General features: G+C 41.8%; 1 protein-coding gene across 1 annotated transcript in view; it reads right to left on the bottom strand.

Annotated features, from left to right (window-relative positions):
• The window catches only part of LCA5L (lebercilin LCA5 like), a 31,243-nt gene that overhangs the window by 1,621 nt on the left and 13,515 nt on the right, over positions 1 to 16,107 (bottom strand). The window contains exons 5-7 of the mRNA XM_025186518.3: positions 13,898 to 13,991; positions 2,998 to 3,107; positions 2,527 to 2,650 (exon numbers count right to left, since the gene is read on the bottom strand). Coding sequence (XP_025042303.3) covers positions 2,527 to 2,650; positions 2,998 to 3,107; positions 13,898 to 13,991 — 328 coding nt within the window. The remainder of the gene's footprint in view (positions 1 to 2,526; positions 2,651 to 2,997; positions 3,108 to 13,897; positions 13,992 to 16,107) is intronic.

A 16,107-nucleotide genomic window follows, 5' to 3' on the forward strand; every position in this document is an offset into this window, starting at 1 on the left:
ATGAAGGCTGAAGAAATCTGTATAATGAAGTTTAACTTACTAGCTCTACAAACAAATTCAACATGGGATCTAAACTCAAACTGTTCATTTTGCCTTCAGCATCTTTACTCATAATGAAGAATTCTGGAATTAAGTTGCAATTTTATATTGAATAAGGTAAAATAGATTCTACTTTATCATTATCTAGCTGTATTGACTATGTAATGGGGGCATTAGTAGGTTTTTTGGGGGAGGAGTAGTATACACACATCATCCACAGCTTGTATATCAAGTTCCTGTACAATACAAAAAGTAGGGATGGTCACTGTCTTAGAACTGTGCCCTGCCAAACAATAAAATAAGCTAAAACCCATCCTTAAAGCAGGTCACCAAGTGAAGTGAAAATAGTCAAAGATTAACCAAGACTAATCGGCCATATACCAAGGACTGAAGACCTCCCAAGAACGATTTTTGGCAAACTTGTTCAGAGAAAGAGTTCCATTGCCTCTCCTGAAGGTAAGAGCTCTTGGAAGAGAGGAAAGTGATCACGAATAGTCATCATGGATTCACCAAGAGCAAGTCATGACTGACCAACCTGATGGCCTTTTATGATTAGATAACTGGCTTTATAGATACAGGAAAGGTGGTGGGTATCATATATCTTGACTTTAGCAAAGCTTTTGATACCATCTCCCACAGTACTCTTGCCAGCAAGTTAAAGAAGTATGGATTGGATAAATGGACTGTAAGATGGCTAGAAAGCTAGCTATGTTGTTGGGTGCAAATTGCATAGCTTTTTTTGAGGTAAGGGTGCAGTGTAGATGCACCCCTACTGATCTGGTAAGGAAATGACCTGCTCAAGTCACACTACCTCTTTGTACCTCCTCTTCTACCCCGTCCAGTATCTAAAGTGTATGTTCTTTCAGCCATGTATTATCCTCTATAAGTTTGCACAGTGCCTAGAATACAGGCGGATCCTGCCCTCCCATCCCTACCCCTTTTGCAGAAGTGTGGCTGGGGGTAGTGCCAGGCCTCGCTCCTGGGGGAGGAGGGGAAAGAATCAGCCACACCCTTCCCCCAGCCGGCCATAGCATGGAGGAAGGCAGCTCCTGACTTCCCCTGGCCATCTGGAGTATGCTTAGTTGGGGGACCATGGAGGGTGTATTTGTAGCCTTCACACCCTCATGCACACGGGCCTGGATTTGTGCCTGTGCAACCTGAGACAGTAGATACAAACCATAGCCTCTGGCTCACTAAGACCTTCTCTTGCAGGGTGGGCTCCCATTGTTCACTACTCAGGCATGCAGCTACATCAGGTGTGCCTTTTCAGGGATAACAGCATTAACAGTGTCAACAGAGGGTCAAATAGCTTTGATTCACCTTTGAGGTATGAAAAGCCAAAATAAAGACAAGTTTTGAGGGTGGACAGGCTTTGATTTCAATTCTTGTCGACACAAGTGGGGAGAGAAGGTAGACCAAGACCAACCCTAGACAATGTTCCAATAGCGGCACATATTGTCTGTCTAAACCTCATCTGAAACTTCTCTGAAGGACAAGTGACAATGGTGAGAAGCCTATTGCTTGAGATCAAGCCAATCAAAATAAATTGTCAATCAAACCACCAGAGTCCATAAATAGCTTAAACAAAGCACCTGATTCTAAGAATGCCATTAGAAGGCCAGGAGCACAGAGTTCTATATCTAGATCTAAATTACTTGTATAAACGCTGCAGCACGACTAAAGTGGACTTTAGTGGCTTGTATTAACACTTAGGCTACGTCTATAATGCAGGCTTCTTGTGTAAGAGTTTTGCGCAAGAGTTTTTGCGCAAAAATTTCTTGCCCAAGAGCACGTCCATATCTCAAAGTGCATCACAAAAGTGGTGTGCTTTTGTGCAAGAGAGTGTCCACACTGCATGGATGCTTTTGTGCACAAAAGCTCTGATGGCCATTCACAGAATGGCCATCAGAGCACTTGTGCTTTTTCCCATAGGGGTTTCTTGCGCAAGAAACCCTTCTGGAGCGTCCATACCTGACTTTTTACGCAATAACATTAGCACAAAAGGGAGTTAATGCCTCAAATAAGGAGGTTCACCTACACCAGTAAAATCCCTCTGTTCTGCTGATTTACTTGCGCAAAAGCACATTTGAGGTGTGGATGCTCCGCAGGTTTTTGTGCAAAAATGGCTAGGGTTGCCAGGTGTCCTGTTTTGAACTGGACAGTCCAGTATTTGAGCTTTCTGTTCGGGAAACAAACTGAAAAAATATAGATGAGAAAATATAAATGTCCAGTATTTTCAAAATAAGATGCAGCGTAGATTGTGATGTAATGTCAAATGTGTTCGGTATTTTTGTTGAAACCATCTGGCAACCCTAAAAACGGCCATTTTTGTGCAAAAACCTTGCAGTGTAGATGTAGCCTTATTGAACTTGTTTGTTGTACGTCAAACATAAGCTAATGACCATCATGGCAGTATCCAATAGCAGTGTCCTATAGTTCATTATCTGCATAAGATCAAATGAGGTTAATGAAGAAATAAAAGTATACCTCTACATATTCTATTAGAAGTTTCTTGCTTTGATGGTTTCTTGGTTGGTTCAATTTCCATCTTATGTTTTGTATCTTCATAAGATTCTACATGTCGATTAATATCTTCAATTGTCTTTTTCTCCTATGATTCATAGTTTAAGATAAACAGAGATAATAGTAAAAAAAGCTACACTTATGGTAGTGAATGATCAAAAGATTTTTTGTGTGACTCGATTATTTTCGGTGTTTTCTGTTCTATTTAAATTATCATACATTTATTTCATATGGTAACTTTTGTCCTAGCAAAAGCATCCTTAAATGTTTAACATAATGCTATTATATTTAAACAAAAAATGATGTACACATTACAACTTCAGAATACACTGAATTTAAAGGTATCCAGAAAAAAATTGACAATTGTGAAAAAGTATGATGTAGAAGCAAACACATTAGGAGTTTTTTAATTAAATGGATCCAAATGTTTCATACCTTCATAAACGAAGCTACACTCTTGTCTTTTTCTTGTGTTTGATGATGTGACACCAGTACAGATTTAAAATTCTGCTTGTTTACTTGTACTGATTTGCTTAAACTAACACCTGTAGAAAAAAGGCTTGTATTAGCAGAAAGCCCAACTGTTTCTAAAATAGTACCATATTTGGAAACAGATAAAACCTATAAAACCAATATTTGCATGAAAATCTATTATTTGAAAACATCTCTAGCCCTAGGCATGTATTTCTTTATGCTCGTAATGCAATTATATAAGGAAACACAAGTCCGAAGAAATTTGTAACAGCCTCTATCAAAATCCACACAGACAGAACAGGCACCACTGCCATTGCTCAAAACATCATTCAGCTGCTGGCTAACCCTACAGGCACCTAACCTCCATGAGTATCTAATTTTCTACCAGAGGAGTCCTGCAGGGACTTAAGCTTCTGCCAGTGGGCACACACAAACCACTTAAGTCCTGATGCTGCCCCAGCTCATGTATAAGACTTATCAAGCTTCACAAACATGGGGTTTCTCACCTGATGGCTCTGAGCATGCTTAACTCACATGAAAGATAACGGTTGTGGTGTCCATTACTCTCCCTTATAATCAATAGTGCAGTGGTTAGAGCACATACATGAAATGTAGGATACCCAGGCTCAAGTTCCCACTCTGCCTGATCTAAAGTGAGGGCATGAACTTGCTTATCCCTGTTGGGTATGCTTAGCACTGGACTACAGAGTCATTCTCACACTCTCTGGTCCAATGAATACTTAATTATTGTTTTCAAAGTGGAACAGTTTCAGCAGGAGAGGCAGAAAGAGCTCACTGGTTAGGCCACTTACATGGGAGACCTGGGTTCAAATCCATGCTCCACATCAAATTGAGACGGGACTGAAACTTAGGTCTTCTGCTATGGCCTGGGTGAATGCCCTTATAACTGAGCTCTTGCCTATAACTTCCTCATGACACATTCTGATTTTTCATGAGAAAAATCTGAACTGGCTTAGGTGCCTAACTACCGAAAAGGGTTCATGGCTATGAATTCCAAGTGGAGGAGGGCACCTCATTTCCTTTCAGAGAAGGGTGTATGCCCCACTCCTCTTATAATTATAATATATAACTTATAGCTAGTTTAAATTGCTCCCTGACCAGCACACTGGCTTCTGTGAGTTTCTTAAAAAAAAAGCTAACTCTCCCCCTCATTCTTAAAAAGGATTGTGAATTTCATTAGACAACAGGGTGTGATGGTCATACATCTTTTGCAAATCTAGCCCCAAGTGAGGAATATGAAAACATAGCAGAAACAAAGTCATCACGTGGGCTTAATTTATTGAACATAAAATTGTCAGTGCATCATTTTGCTGATCACGCATTTCCGATGTTAATAACTTTGAGTAGCAAATGAATTGGTTGCATCAATAATGGGAGAATGCAGCATGAATATTTCTACATTGAGCTTACCCAGTATAAAAACTGAGCATTGGCTGCAGTGTGACTTCCTGGAGTTGGCTTTGTTTTGTATTTCTTGACCTGTTACAGGGTTGTAGTTAGGAAGGACCTTCATAGCTAGCATTTTGGAAATTACTTCTTAAAGAGTTTGGTCCAGTATGGTGGATAGTTATGTTGGTAGTGGTCTTATAGTGAAGTGGTTCTCTACCAGGACCACACATATCCCTATGGGCACACTGAGATCTTCTAGGGATATATCAACTCATTATATCAGTGATTCTCAAACTGTGGGTCAGGACCCATAAGTGGGTCCTGTGCACATTAGGGTTCCCAAACATATAATAATTAAATACTGGGCCTGATCCAGTTACTATAGGCAGTAACTGGAAATTCTTAAGATCAGGCAACACTTTGTCAGCAGAAGTCCCTTAAGCATTTCTTAAATTCAGGACTAGAGGGAGCCAGATACTTAAATGTGCTTTGTAAGGCCCAACTTTTTCTCTCACAAGTGAAAAAGGCGTTGACGGATTCTAATTAAGAAACTGTCAATGTAATTAGTTTCCTGAGATTTAAGAAGAAAATGCTGCACTATATATGCATTTGCATATACAGAGTTCTCATTCTAAAATTGCTGTCTCCTTCTCCTGTTGCCTCTGGCCTGTGGCTTGCAGTTTGCCCCTCCTCCTTTCTGTCCTCCTCTCCCCCTTCCCTATAAATTACACCCATGCCAACACACACATGCTTGCCCAAAGCTACTACTCAAAGTTCTGACATCTCTAGACTCCCAGGCTACATCTACACTACATGCTTCTTGCACAAGAAGCCTATTGCGCAAGAGTTTTTGTGCAAAAACTTCTTGCGCAAGAGCACATCCACACCTCGAAGCACATCTCAAAAGTGATGTGCTTTTGCACAAGAAAGTGTCCACACTGTATGGACCCTCTTGCACAAGAAAGCTCTGTTGGCCATTCACAGAATGGCTATCAGAGCACCTGTGCTTTTTCCCCACAGGGGTTTCTTGCACTTTGGAGCATCCACACTTGCCTTTTTGCGCAATAGTTATAGCGCAAAAGGGAGTTATGCCTCGCAGCAGGTTTACCTACACCAGCAAAAGCCCTCTGTTCTGCCGTTTAACTGCTGATTTACTTGCACAAAAGCTCATTTGAGGTGTGGATGCTGCAGTATAGATGTAGCCCCAGGGTTTAAGGAACCCACATGTGCCAAACGTCCCAGTAAATCTAATCCATCTCTGTCTTTATTGCTTCCAGTGTGCAGTCCTCTCTAGTCCTTGGCTCCAGCTCTCCACCTTCAAGCCAGCACTGTTCTTTGCCCTTCAGCCCTGGCCTTCTGGCTTGGGGATACTTGCCAGCAAATCCCTTTTGCTGCTCCCCTGCCTTAGCCTCTTCCCAGAAAGCACAATCTCCTGGCTGTGCCAGATCTTTTGCAGCATTTCAGGCTGCTCAGTAAGGAAGGGGGAGGAGCATGGATGTTGGGTGTTGAGGGGGGAAGATGGGAAAGAGGCAGGGGATTGCGAGAAAGGGCGGAGTAGGGGCTGCGATGGGAAGAGGCAGGGTGGGTGCTTACAGGAAGGGGTAGAATGGGGGTGAGATTGATCACCCTTGGGGGCCCATGGGAGGCAGAGTATCCTCAGTGCTGAGGCAGAGTGGAGCTGGAGCAGTCCAGAGCCAAATGCAGTGAGCAGCGGAGGACAGTAAGGGTGAGAAGGGAGATGTCACCAGCCAAGAGGTTTTGTAGGCCAGACTTGGAGGGGGATAATAAACCCGACAATTGGGGGAGGAGGCTGATGCTGGGAAGAAGGGTCCTTCCATGTAGAGTCTGAAGGTGTGTGGCCACTGCCAGCACAAGTATCCAACCCGCAGCATCCCTGCGGCATGGCCAGGACCTGGGACACGTGAGGAGCAGACTGTGAACTGTCCTCACAGCCCAGAGATGCTGTTTGTGATGTTCCCTGCCACCGAGCATGGGGTGTGTGTGTGTTTTCCTTTAACCTTTCCCATTGTTCCTTGTTTTTATATTGACCGCTTTTAATAAATGTATTTGCATTGAACTATGTGTAATGATCAACAGGTGAGAGAAGTATCCAGCGCAGAAAGAGCACCCTGAAATAGGACACCCTCATCCTTGCCCTAAGTGATCACAATAAGGTTGAGGGTTGAGCCCCGCCAGGAATCTTGGGCCTGCCCTTGTTGGGGTTATAAGGAGCGTGGAAGGGAAGCCTTCGAGATCAGGCAGGCCTCTGGATAAACTAAGTGGGAGTGAGGCCTCAGATCCTTTTGCTAGTCCATTGCATCTGGGTAGTACAGTATAAGCCAGGAAAGCTCATGATGAGAGCAGGGCCATTTCCCTGCTTACATAAGCTTACCCTTAGAAACTTTACTCGTGAAAGGGCTATGGGAACTTCGTGTTTGAGATTAATGTGTAACAGAGTCTCCATGGCTAAAGGCAGAGGAGGGAACCTCATGCCTGGGGGCCGGATGCAGCCCCTGGCTTGCCTGGATTCGGCCCCCAAGGCTCAGCCCCCCCACCCAGGATTGGGGAGCCTGTGCCAGTGCTCCAGTCCCCTAGGTGCTCCCCCCGGCTGGAGCATACAAAATCTACTAGGTTGCCCCCCCCCCCAGTCTCTGATGTATGAGGGGACTGTGGAGAGTATCTTTCTCCTTCTCAGTCAGGGGCTCACAGTGAAGAGTTTTTTCCCCGCTTCTCATTTGTGCGCAGCTGCTGACATTTTTCTGTGGGTCAGTGGCCTCCGACCCAAAAACGGTCCCCCAGCCCTGGCTTAAGGGCTATTTTGCCTTTGAAGTTACCACTCGAATCTGCTTAATTTATTTTAAATTTGTTTGTTTATCCATTTGCTGCTTGGGTCCTTTGTTTTTATTATTATTATTTACTTGGTACTGTAAGTCAACAGCAAGAAATGCTTCCTTCTTTGTGACTGGAAACCAACCCACTTGGAAAAGGGCTCCTCCGTATTTGAAATTTTAGTTGGGAAAAATGAGAGAATCATTCCGAAAATGATTAAGTGACCATTGAAACAATATTTAAATGTTCCATACATTTGCAGGGAGTTCATGCCATATCATGCATCTCTTTTAATATACGTACTATATTTTAGAAACAACAGCAACGATCCCGAATTTTTTGTTCTCGAAAAGCAGTCTAACTTGTAGAGGGAAAGCATCACTTATCAAGGGAACTCAGAAAAATAACAAACACATAACTCATATATACATCCATAAGATATTGAACATTTACTCAAAAGAAACAGTTGGATAAGCAGTTAGATCAAGCTGGAAAGTGCCACACAAAACTGCAGAGAACGATAATAACCATTCTTGCTTATTGGACATTACTGCCAGAGGGAGAGGTGACAAGAGATACAATTCAGTGTTCAGATATTTTGACAGGCTGATAGGGGTGCAATGGATTTCTTCCATTACCTTGTGAAACATCTCTGTAAGTTGAGAGTAGAAATGAGAAATGAGGCTTGGGTTGGATGAAGTATAACGTGAGGTACACAGACTGAGCCTACTAGAAATGAGGAGAGGAAAGCGTTTGATTGGATTGGATGTAGCAGACTACCATTGTCTTATCCTGCTAAGAAGATAGGAGTATTTTTTAAAGAAATTTGCAAAACACCTCTTGAAAAATCTTATCCATACCTTTACTCATCTTACGAATGAAATATAAACGTGAAAGTTTAACTAAATTTTTTCTTCACAGAAACAATTTCAGCTGAAGTACGACTGCTATAAATAACCACCCAGGCACCGAAGGCTGGTTGTGATATCAGAGAGAGAATTTCTCACCAAAATTCTTTGGATGTTGTTGGCCTCATCTTATTCAGATGGGGTTTCTCTTGAATCATCCAATTAGATATCACTTAATGGACAATCTGAATCCCAGAGATCTATTTTTCTAAAAGCACATATAATGGCACTATACTTGAAAGAAAATGTAGAATCAAATCAAGTACAAATCTTAAATGAGCCAAAATGTTCCATAGAATCTCTATGGATAGTAATTCCATGCTCCAATAATAAGATTATAGCAATAGGGTTATATTATCAACCACCTGATCAGGACAGTGATAATGACTATGAAATGCTAAGGGAGATTAAAGAGGATATCAAAATTAAAAAAAACCGTCAATAATACTAGGGGATTTCAACTATCTCCTATTGACTGGATACATGTCACCTCATGACAGGATGCAGAAATAAAATTTCTTGATACCTTAAATGGCTACTTCTTGGAGCAGCTGGTTCTAGAACCCACAAGGGGAGAAGCTATTCTTCATTTAGTCCTAAGTGGAGTGCAGGATCTGGTCCAAGAGGTAAATATAACTGCCCCTTGGAAATAGTGACCATAATGTAATAAAGTTTAACATCCCTTTGGTGGAAAAAACACTTCAGCAGCCCAAGACTGTGGCATTTAATTTCAGAAAGGGGAACTATACAAAAAATGAGGAAGTCAGTTAAAGAGACATTAAAAGGTACAGTGCAAAAAGTAAAATCTCTGCAAGTTACATGGAAACTTTTCAAAGACATCAAAATAGAGGCCTATCTTAAATAAATGGCAATATACCTATCTAATAGAGTTGGAAGGGACCTTGAGAGATCATTGACTCCAGTCTCCTGTCCTCATGACAGGACCAAGTACCATCCCTGACAGATTTGCCCCAGATCCCTAAAGGGCCCTGCAAGAATTGAACTCAACCCTGACCTTGGGAGGTCAATACTCAAACCACTGAGCTATCCCTCCCCCCAAATACAGGTCCCAAATTAAAAAACACAGTAACAAATCCAAAAAAGTTAGCTTAACAACCAAGTAAAAGAAGCAGACACAGATAAAAAGATAACTTTTAAAAAGTGGAAGTCAAATCCTAGTGAGGAAAATAGAAAGGAGCATAAACTTTGTCAAATTAAGTGTAAAAATATAATTTAAAAAAGCCAAAAAGGAATTTGAAGAACAGCTAGCCAAAAACTCAAAAAGTAATAACAAAATGTTATTAAGTACATCAGAAGCAGGAAGCCAACTAAATAACCAGTGCGGCCCCTAGACGAACAAGATGCTAAAGTTGCACTAAAGATGATAAAGTCATTGTAGAGAAACTAAATGAATTATTTGCTTCAGTCTTCATGGCTGAGGATATTAGGAAAATTCCCAGACCTGAGCCATTCTTTTTAGGTGACAAATCTGAGGACTTGCCCCAGATTGAGGTGTCATTAGAGGAAAGTTTGGAACAAATTGGTAAACTTAACAGTAACAAGTCACTGAGGACCAGAGGGCATTCACCCAAGAGTTCTGAAAGAATTCAAATGTGAAACTGCGAAACTATTAACTGTGGTTTGTAACTTATCCTTTAAATCAGTTTCCGTACCTAATGATTGGAAGATAACTAATGTGACGCCAATATTTAAAAAGGGCTTTAGAGCTGATACTGGCAATAGCAGACCAGTAAGTCTAATGTCAGTACCGGGCAAATTATTTGAAACTATAGTAAAGAATGAAATTGTCAGACACATAGATGAACATCATTTGTTGGGGTAATGTCATCATAGTTTCTGTTAAGGGAAATCATGCCTTACTAATCTACTAGAGTTCTTTCTCAACAAACATGTGGACAAGGGGGAGGAGGGTGTCCAGTAGATATAGTATACTTAGATTTCCAGAAAGCCTTTGACAAGATCTCTCACAAAAGACTCTTAAGAAGTACAGTATGTTATCATGGGATAATAGGGAAGATACTTTCATTGATTTGATAACTAGTTAAAAGACAGGAAACAAAGGGTAGGAATAAATAGTAAGTTTTCAAAGTGGAGAGAGGTAACTACTGGGGTTCCTGGGACCAATCCTATTCAACTTATTTATAAATGATCTAGAAAAAGGGGTAAACAGCGAAGTGGCAAATTTTGCAGATGATACCAAACTGCTCAAGATATTTAAGACCAAAGAGACCGTGAAGAGCTTCAAAAAGATCTCACAAAACCAAAAGATTGGGAAACAAAATGTTAATAAATGTAAAGTAATGCACATTGGAAAAAAATAATCCCAACTATATATACAATATGATGGGGACTAATTTAGCTACAACTACTCAAGAAAGAAATCTTGGCGTCATTGTGGATAGTTCTCTGAAAACATCCACTCAATGTGCAGCAGCAGTTAAAAAAGCAAATAGAACATCAGGAACCATTAAAAAGGGATAGAGAATAAGACAGAGAATATCTTATTGCCTCTATATAAAACCATGGTACGCCCACATCTTGAATACTGTATACAGATGTGGTTGTCTTATCTCAAAAAAAATATTGGCATGGAAAAGGTTCAGAAAAGGGCAACAAAAATTATTAGGGGTTTGAAATGGGTCCCATCTGACGAGAGATCAAAAAGACTTGGACTTTTCAGCTTAGAGAAGAGGAGACAGGGGGGATATGATAGAGGTCTCTAAAATCATGACTGCTGTGGAAAAAGTGAATAAGGAAAAGTTATTTACCTATTCCCACAATATAAGAACTAGGGGTCACCAAATGAAATTAACAGTCACCAGGTTCAAAACAAAACAAAGTTTTTCTTCAGTCAGCGCACAGTCAACCTATGGAACTCCTTGCCAGAGGATGTGGTGAAGACTAGGACTTTAACTGGATTCAAAAGAGCTATAAAGATTAATGGAGGTTAGGTCCATCAATGGCTATTAGACATCATGGGTAGGAATGTTGTCCCTAGCCTCTGTTTGTCTGTAAATGGGTGAAAGGAGAGGGATCATGTGAGGATTACCTATTGTGTTGCCAACAGTGGCCATTATCAGATACCCCAGAGGGAGGGAGACTGGATATTGGGCTAGATTCATGATTACCAGCCCGTCGATCATGATTGACTGGTTGATCGGGAGGGCTCGACCAGTCGATCGTGAGGTATTCGGGCCTCCCCCAATTTCCCCCACCCCCAAGAAGCCCCACTACCTACCTCCAGCGACAATGACAGAAGTCCGGCAGCTGCGCACCACTTCTGGGGTTTCTGGAAGTGTGCTGCCTGCTCCCCTCCTTCAAGCCTGTGGCGCGTTGGAGACTTTCTGCATGGGGGGAGGAGGTAGGAGTCCCAGGGGAAGACGTGCACTGGGGCTTTCCTCCTCTGCAGGGGAAGGGGGGGAGGAGTCCTGGTGGGAGGCACGCGCTGGGGCTTCCCTCCTCTGTGGCGGATGGGGGAGGAGTCCCGGTGGGAGGCGCGTGCGCTGGGGCTTCCCTCCTGGTGGGGGGGAGAGGGGTTAGGAGTCCCCAGAGGAGGTTCGCGCCGGAGCTTCCCTCCTCTGCGGGGGATGGGGGAGGAGTCCTGGGGGGAGGCGCGCGACGGGGCTTCCTTTCTCCGTGGGGGGGCCCCCAAGGGGGCACGTGTGCAGGCTTCCCAGCTCCTCAGAAGGGGAGAAGTCGGGCCTGGAGGAGGTATGTGACAGGGCTTCCCTCCTCTGCGGGGGAGATTAGGGGGAATCCTGGGAGGAGGTTGGTGCAGGGACTCTGCCCCCTGCCACAGAACCCTGTCCCCTGCCCTCCTGGCACTCTGTTCCCTCTCCCCTGCCCCCAGCCGCAGAACCCTGCCTCCACTGGCACCCTGTCCCCTACCCCAGCACCCACTAGCACCCTTCCCCAGTACCATGTCCCCTGCTCCCACCAGCACAGTTGGGGCCACATTAGTGAGACTTGGGGGGCGGGTTTGGAGGAGGTTTTTTTGTTTTGCATCTCACTTGTGTGGCCCCAACTGACTTCTGTGGGTCAGTGTCCCCTGACTCAAAACAGGTTCGCTGCCCTTCTCAGAAATAAAGACAATGCAGAAACTTTTTGTGTTTGGCATAGTATTTCATTTAAAAATGAAGCCTGGCCAACAAACCCTCAATTGGGGCCAAGCCTCCATCTGGCCACAGCATCAGAACACTCCTGCACTCCCTCTTCCCCCAGACCCTAGAACTGAGCCTATCATACACTGGAACCCTCTGCCCTGAGCCCCTCATATACCCCAACCCAAATTGCTGAACCCTCAAATCCAGAAGCCTGTGGCTTGCTTAGTACCTCAACCCTACATCTAACCCCAACACTGCCCAGCCTGGAGCCCCCTCCCCGAACCAGCATCCCCTTCTCCACCTCCTCCTGCATCTAGATTTCCTCCCAGAGCTTTCACCTCTCACCCCTTCCCACACCCAAATTCCTCATTCCCACCCCAGAACCTACACATCCTGTCTCAACCCAGCAAGGTTACGACTAGACTGCAGGAGTTTTTCAGGATTCCAGAGATATCTCAGAAAAACTCTTCTGCATCCAGGGATGCATTTGTTCCGCTTTTTTTAGTGGAAGAGCAAACATGCTCTTTCAGTCACCGCTATATTCCTCTTTCCACAAGGAATAAGAGGGCTTCCAAAAGAAGGGGTTTTTCTGACATTTATCCAGTCTAGACAGGCCAAATGTTGGAAAAAACTCTTCCTACAGAAGTATTGAAAAAAAAAGCAGCAATATAAAGGTTGGGGATAGCAAGTGATGGAGAGGAGGAGAATAGAGAGGGTGGGGCTTCAAGGAAGGGGCAGGGCTTCAAGGAAGGGACGGGGCGGTAGATCTTGGCTTGTTCTGTCATTTAAAAAGTGATTTTGGGTGTAAAAAGATTGGAGACCACTGGACTAGATGAACCTTTGGTTTGACCCAGTATGATCGTTCTGATGTTTTTATTTTATGATCACGAACTTGTAAAGATTGGAACAGAAATGTTGGGATTTTATCTTAGTTTTTGAGTTATCTTAGTTACAAACACACTGTCAGAAATAGTATCAGTTTGACTTTAAAGATGCCAATCTGATTTTTGAGAAATGGGTAAGGTAAATTTGCTGCTATACTAATCAAATGCTAAAGTTCAGTCCAGAATAATTGTGGCAGGAACATTATACATTTACAAACTTAACAGATTTTACAAATAAAATCCTGACCAACTTAACTACACTGATATCAGAGGGCATAGCTATATGCAGACATACTATGCAAAATGTGTGATGCTAAATATGAAATCCTGTTTGAATGCTAATCATGTAATGATGAGATTATTTACTTAAGGCGGAAATACTTACATCTCATTTTTATTACACTTTATTTTCCAAAACTTTTGTAAGCATTCATGAACACAGTATCATATACTGCACAGTCTATGTAAATGTTAATAAAGGTTAATACTATCCTAAAGTGCATTTACATAAACTGGGTTAAATATTAAAAAATGGGCTACTTAGATGCATCTGTATGCGCAAAGAAACTGCATGTGCAAGAACCCATTTTGCACATTTACAACTGCAATTTAGGTTCCTATTTTAGAAAATTTGTCCCAATTATAAAGCAATACAAGTATGAAACTAAAATATATATATAAAAAAAATAATGCAGATATACAGTACCTTTTTTGCGAGGTACTATATCAGTTTTGTCCTGTAGACCTTTAAGCATCCGATTTGCATAGATATTTTTTATACCAACTTCTCGTTCTTTTTCCTGAAAAAGAATCCACATTATCAAACTTAATGATTATTTTTTACCAGCTCCTTGGCCCATTAAAAAAAATGTTACTAAAAAAGTAATAATGTTCACAAAAAGAACATATAGCGGTAGCCTAAGACAAACATACTGAAGGCAGACACCTTGTAAAAGGTTTAACATACTACTGTACCAATGTACTTTGATCCTAACTCAAATTTGAAACTCCTTGTATTCCAGTCCAAAGCCTTTCTTAAGCAGAAACCGTCAAACATAGGCCATGTCAAACATGTTCGAACTAGGGATGCAAAGTCAGGCATTCGAAATAGTCAATGAAACGGGGATTTAAATATCCTGAGCTTCATTAGCATGATCTCGCTGGCGCATTACTCCAAATGCCAGCCGTTTCGATTGTAAAAGTGCGTGCCGGGATGCATTAGTTCGAACCAAACCCCTTGGTTCGAACTAACGTTACTCAGGAGTTATGCTAGTTTGAACCAACCCCCTTGGTTCGAACTAATGTGTCCCGGCGCGCACTTTCACTTTCGAAACAGCTGGCATTTGGAGTAATGTCCCCACGAGATCATGCTAATGAAATCCCCGCTTCATTGACTATTTTGAATGCCTGCATTTGCATCCCTAGTTCGAACTAGCGTGCAAGTGTAGACATACCCTCAGAAGGGTGTGGTTTCCAGAGGAGTGGATTATCTATTGCCACAAAGTTAATTATAATACATATGTTATAGATATGTTCTAAATACCACAATAAAGCTTAAAGTTTTTGATTATACTTTTCACTATACAGTTTATCCTTTGCATTATTCTCATGGTAAGCTAACACATTTTGCATTTTTATTTCTATTTCATGTCACTTTTAGGTTTTCACGTAATGACACAATGCTATGATGTTTGGGTTTCAAACGCTGCAGGGGAATGTTTAATTTGTCAAAACAAAACTGTTTGTTAGAATTTAAATCAAATCATTGAAACATTTCTATTGTTTTGTTTTAGTCAAAACAAACTGTAAACACTAATCTGGCAATATTTTTGCAAAGGATCTAACAAAAAGCTCATAGAATCATAAAAATATAAGGCTGAAAGAGACATTGAGAGATCATCTAGTTCAGCCCCTCACACGACGCAGGACCAAGTATTCTTAGATCATCCCCAGACAGGTTTTTGTCTAACCTGTCCTTAAAAACCTCCAATGACAGGAAATCCACAGTATTCCTTGGATGCCTACTCCAGAACTTAGCTATCTTTTTAGTAAAAAAGATTTTCTTAATATCTACCTTATTCTCCCTCAATACATATTAAGCTCATTACTTCCTGTCCTACCTTCCATGGGGAACAATTGACCACAATCCTCGTTATTACAGCCCTTTACATATTTGAAGGCTATTATTAGGTGCCCCCTCAATTGTCTTTTTTCTCAGAATTAAACTTGCCCAATTTTAAAATCTTCTCACAGGTCAGACTTCTAAAAACTTCTGTAATTTTTATTGCTTTACTCTGTATTCTCTACAATTTGTCCAGATCTTTCTTAAATTTTTGCACTTCAGACTAGATACAGAATTTCAGCTGAGACTTTACCAGGGCCAACTAGAACAGTTCTGTTAATACAACCAGAATAATATTAAACTTTGGGTACATCTAGACAGTGGGGCTATTTTGGGATACCAGAGGAATCCCAAAATAGCTACCCCGCGTCTTTTAAATGCGCCAGTTATTTTGAAATATTTTTTGAAGTAATGGGTGCACTATTTCAGCATCCCTGTAACCCTCATTCCACAAGGGCTAAGGGATGTGTAAAAATAGTATGATATTTTAAAATTTGGCGCTGTGTAGGAGGTTGAAATTTGGCGCTGTGCTCCCTTTGACTTCCCTTATCCTCATGAGGATCAGAACTACTGGTGTTAATTCCCTAGACCCACTAATTTGAATCCCAGAAGATCGACTGCAGCAGTGTCGATCTTCTGTGTAGTGTAGACACAGCCCTGGGACTAACAAAAATATATATAGCATCATGAGCTTTTGTGGGCAAAACCTACACTTTTTCAGATGAGCTCATCTGAAAAAGTGGCTTTTGCCCATGAAAGCTCATGATACTATATATATTTTTGTTAGTCTCTAA

The sequence above is a fragment of the Pelodiscus sinensis genome, chromosome 1, assembly GCF_052426305.1.
Source record: "Pelodiscus sinensis isolate ZL-2025 chromosome 1, ASM5242630v1, whole genome shotgun sequence".
Taxonomy (NCBI): Eukaryota; Metazoa; Chordata; order Testudines; family Trionychidae; genus Pelodiscus; species Pelodiscus sinensis.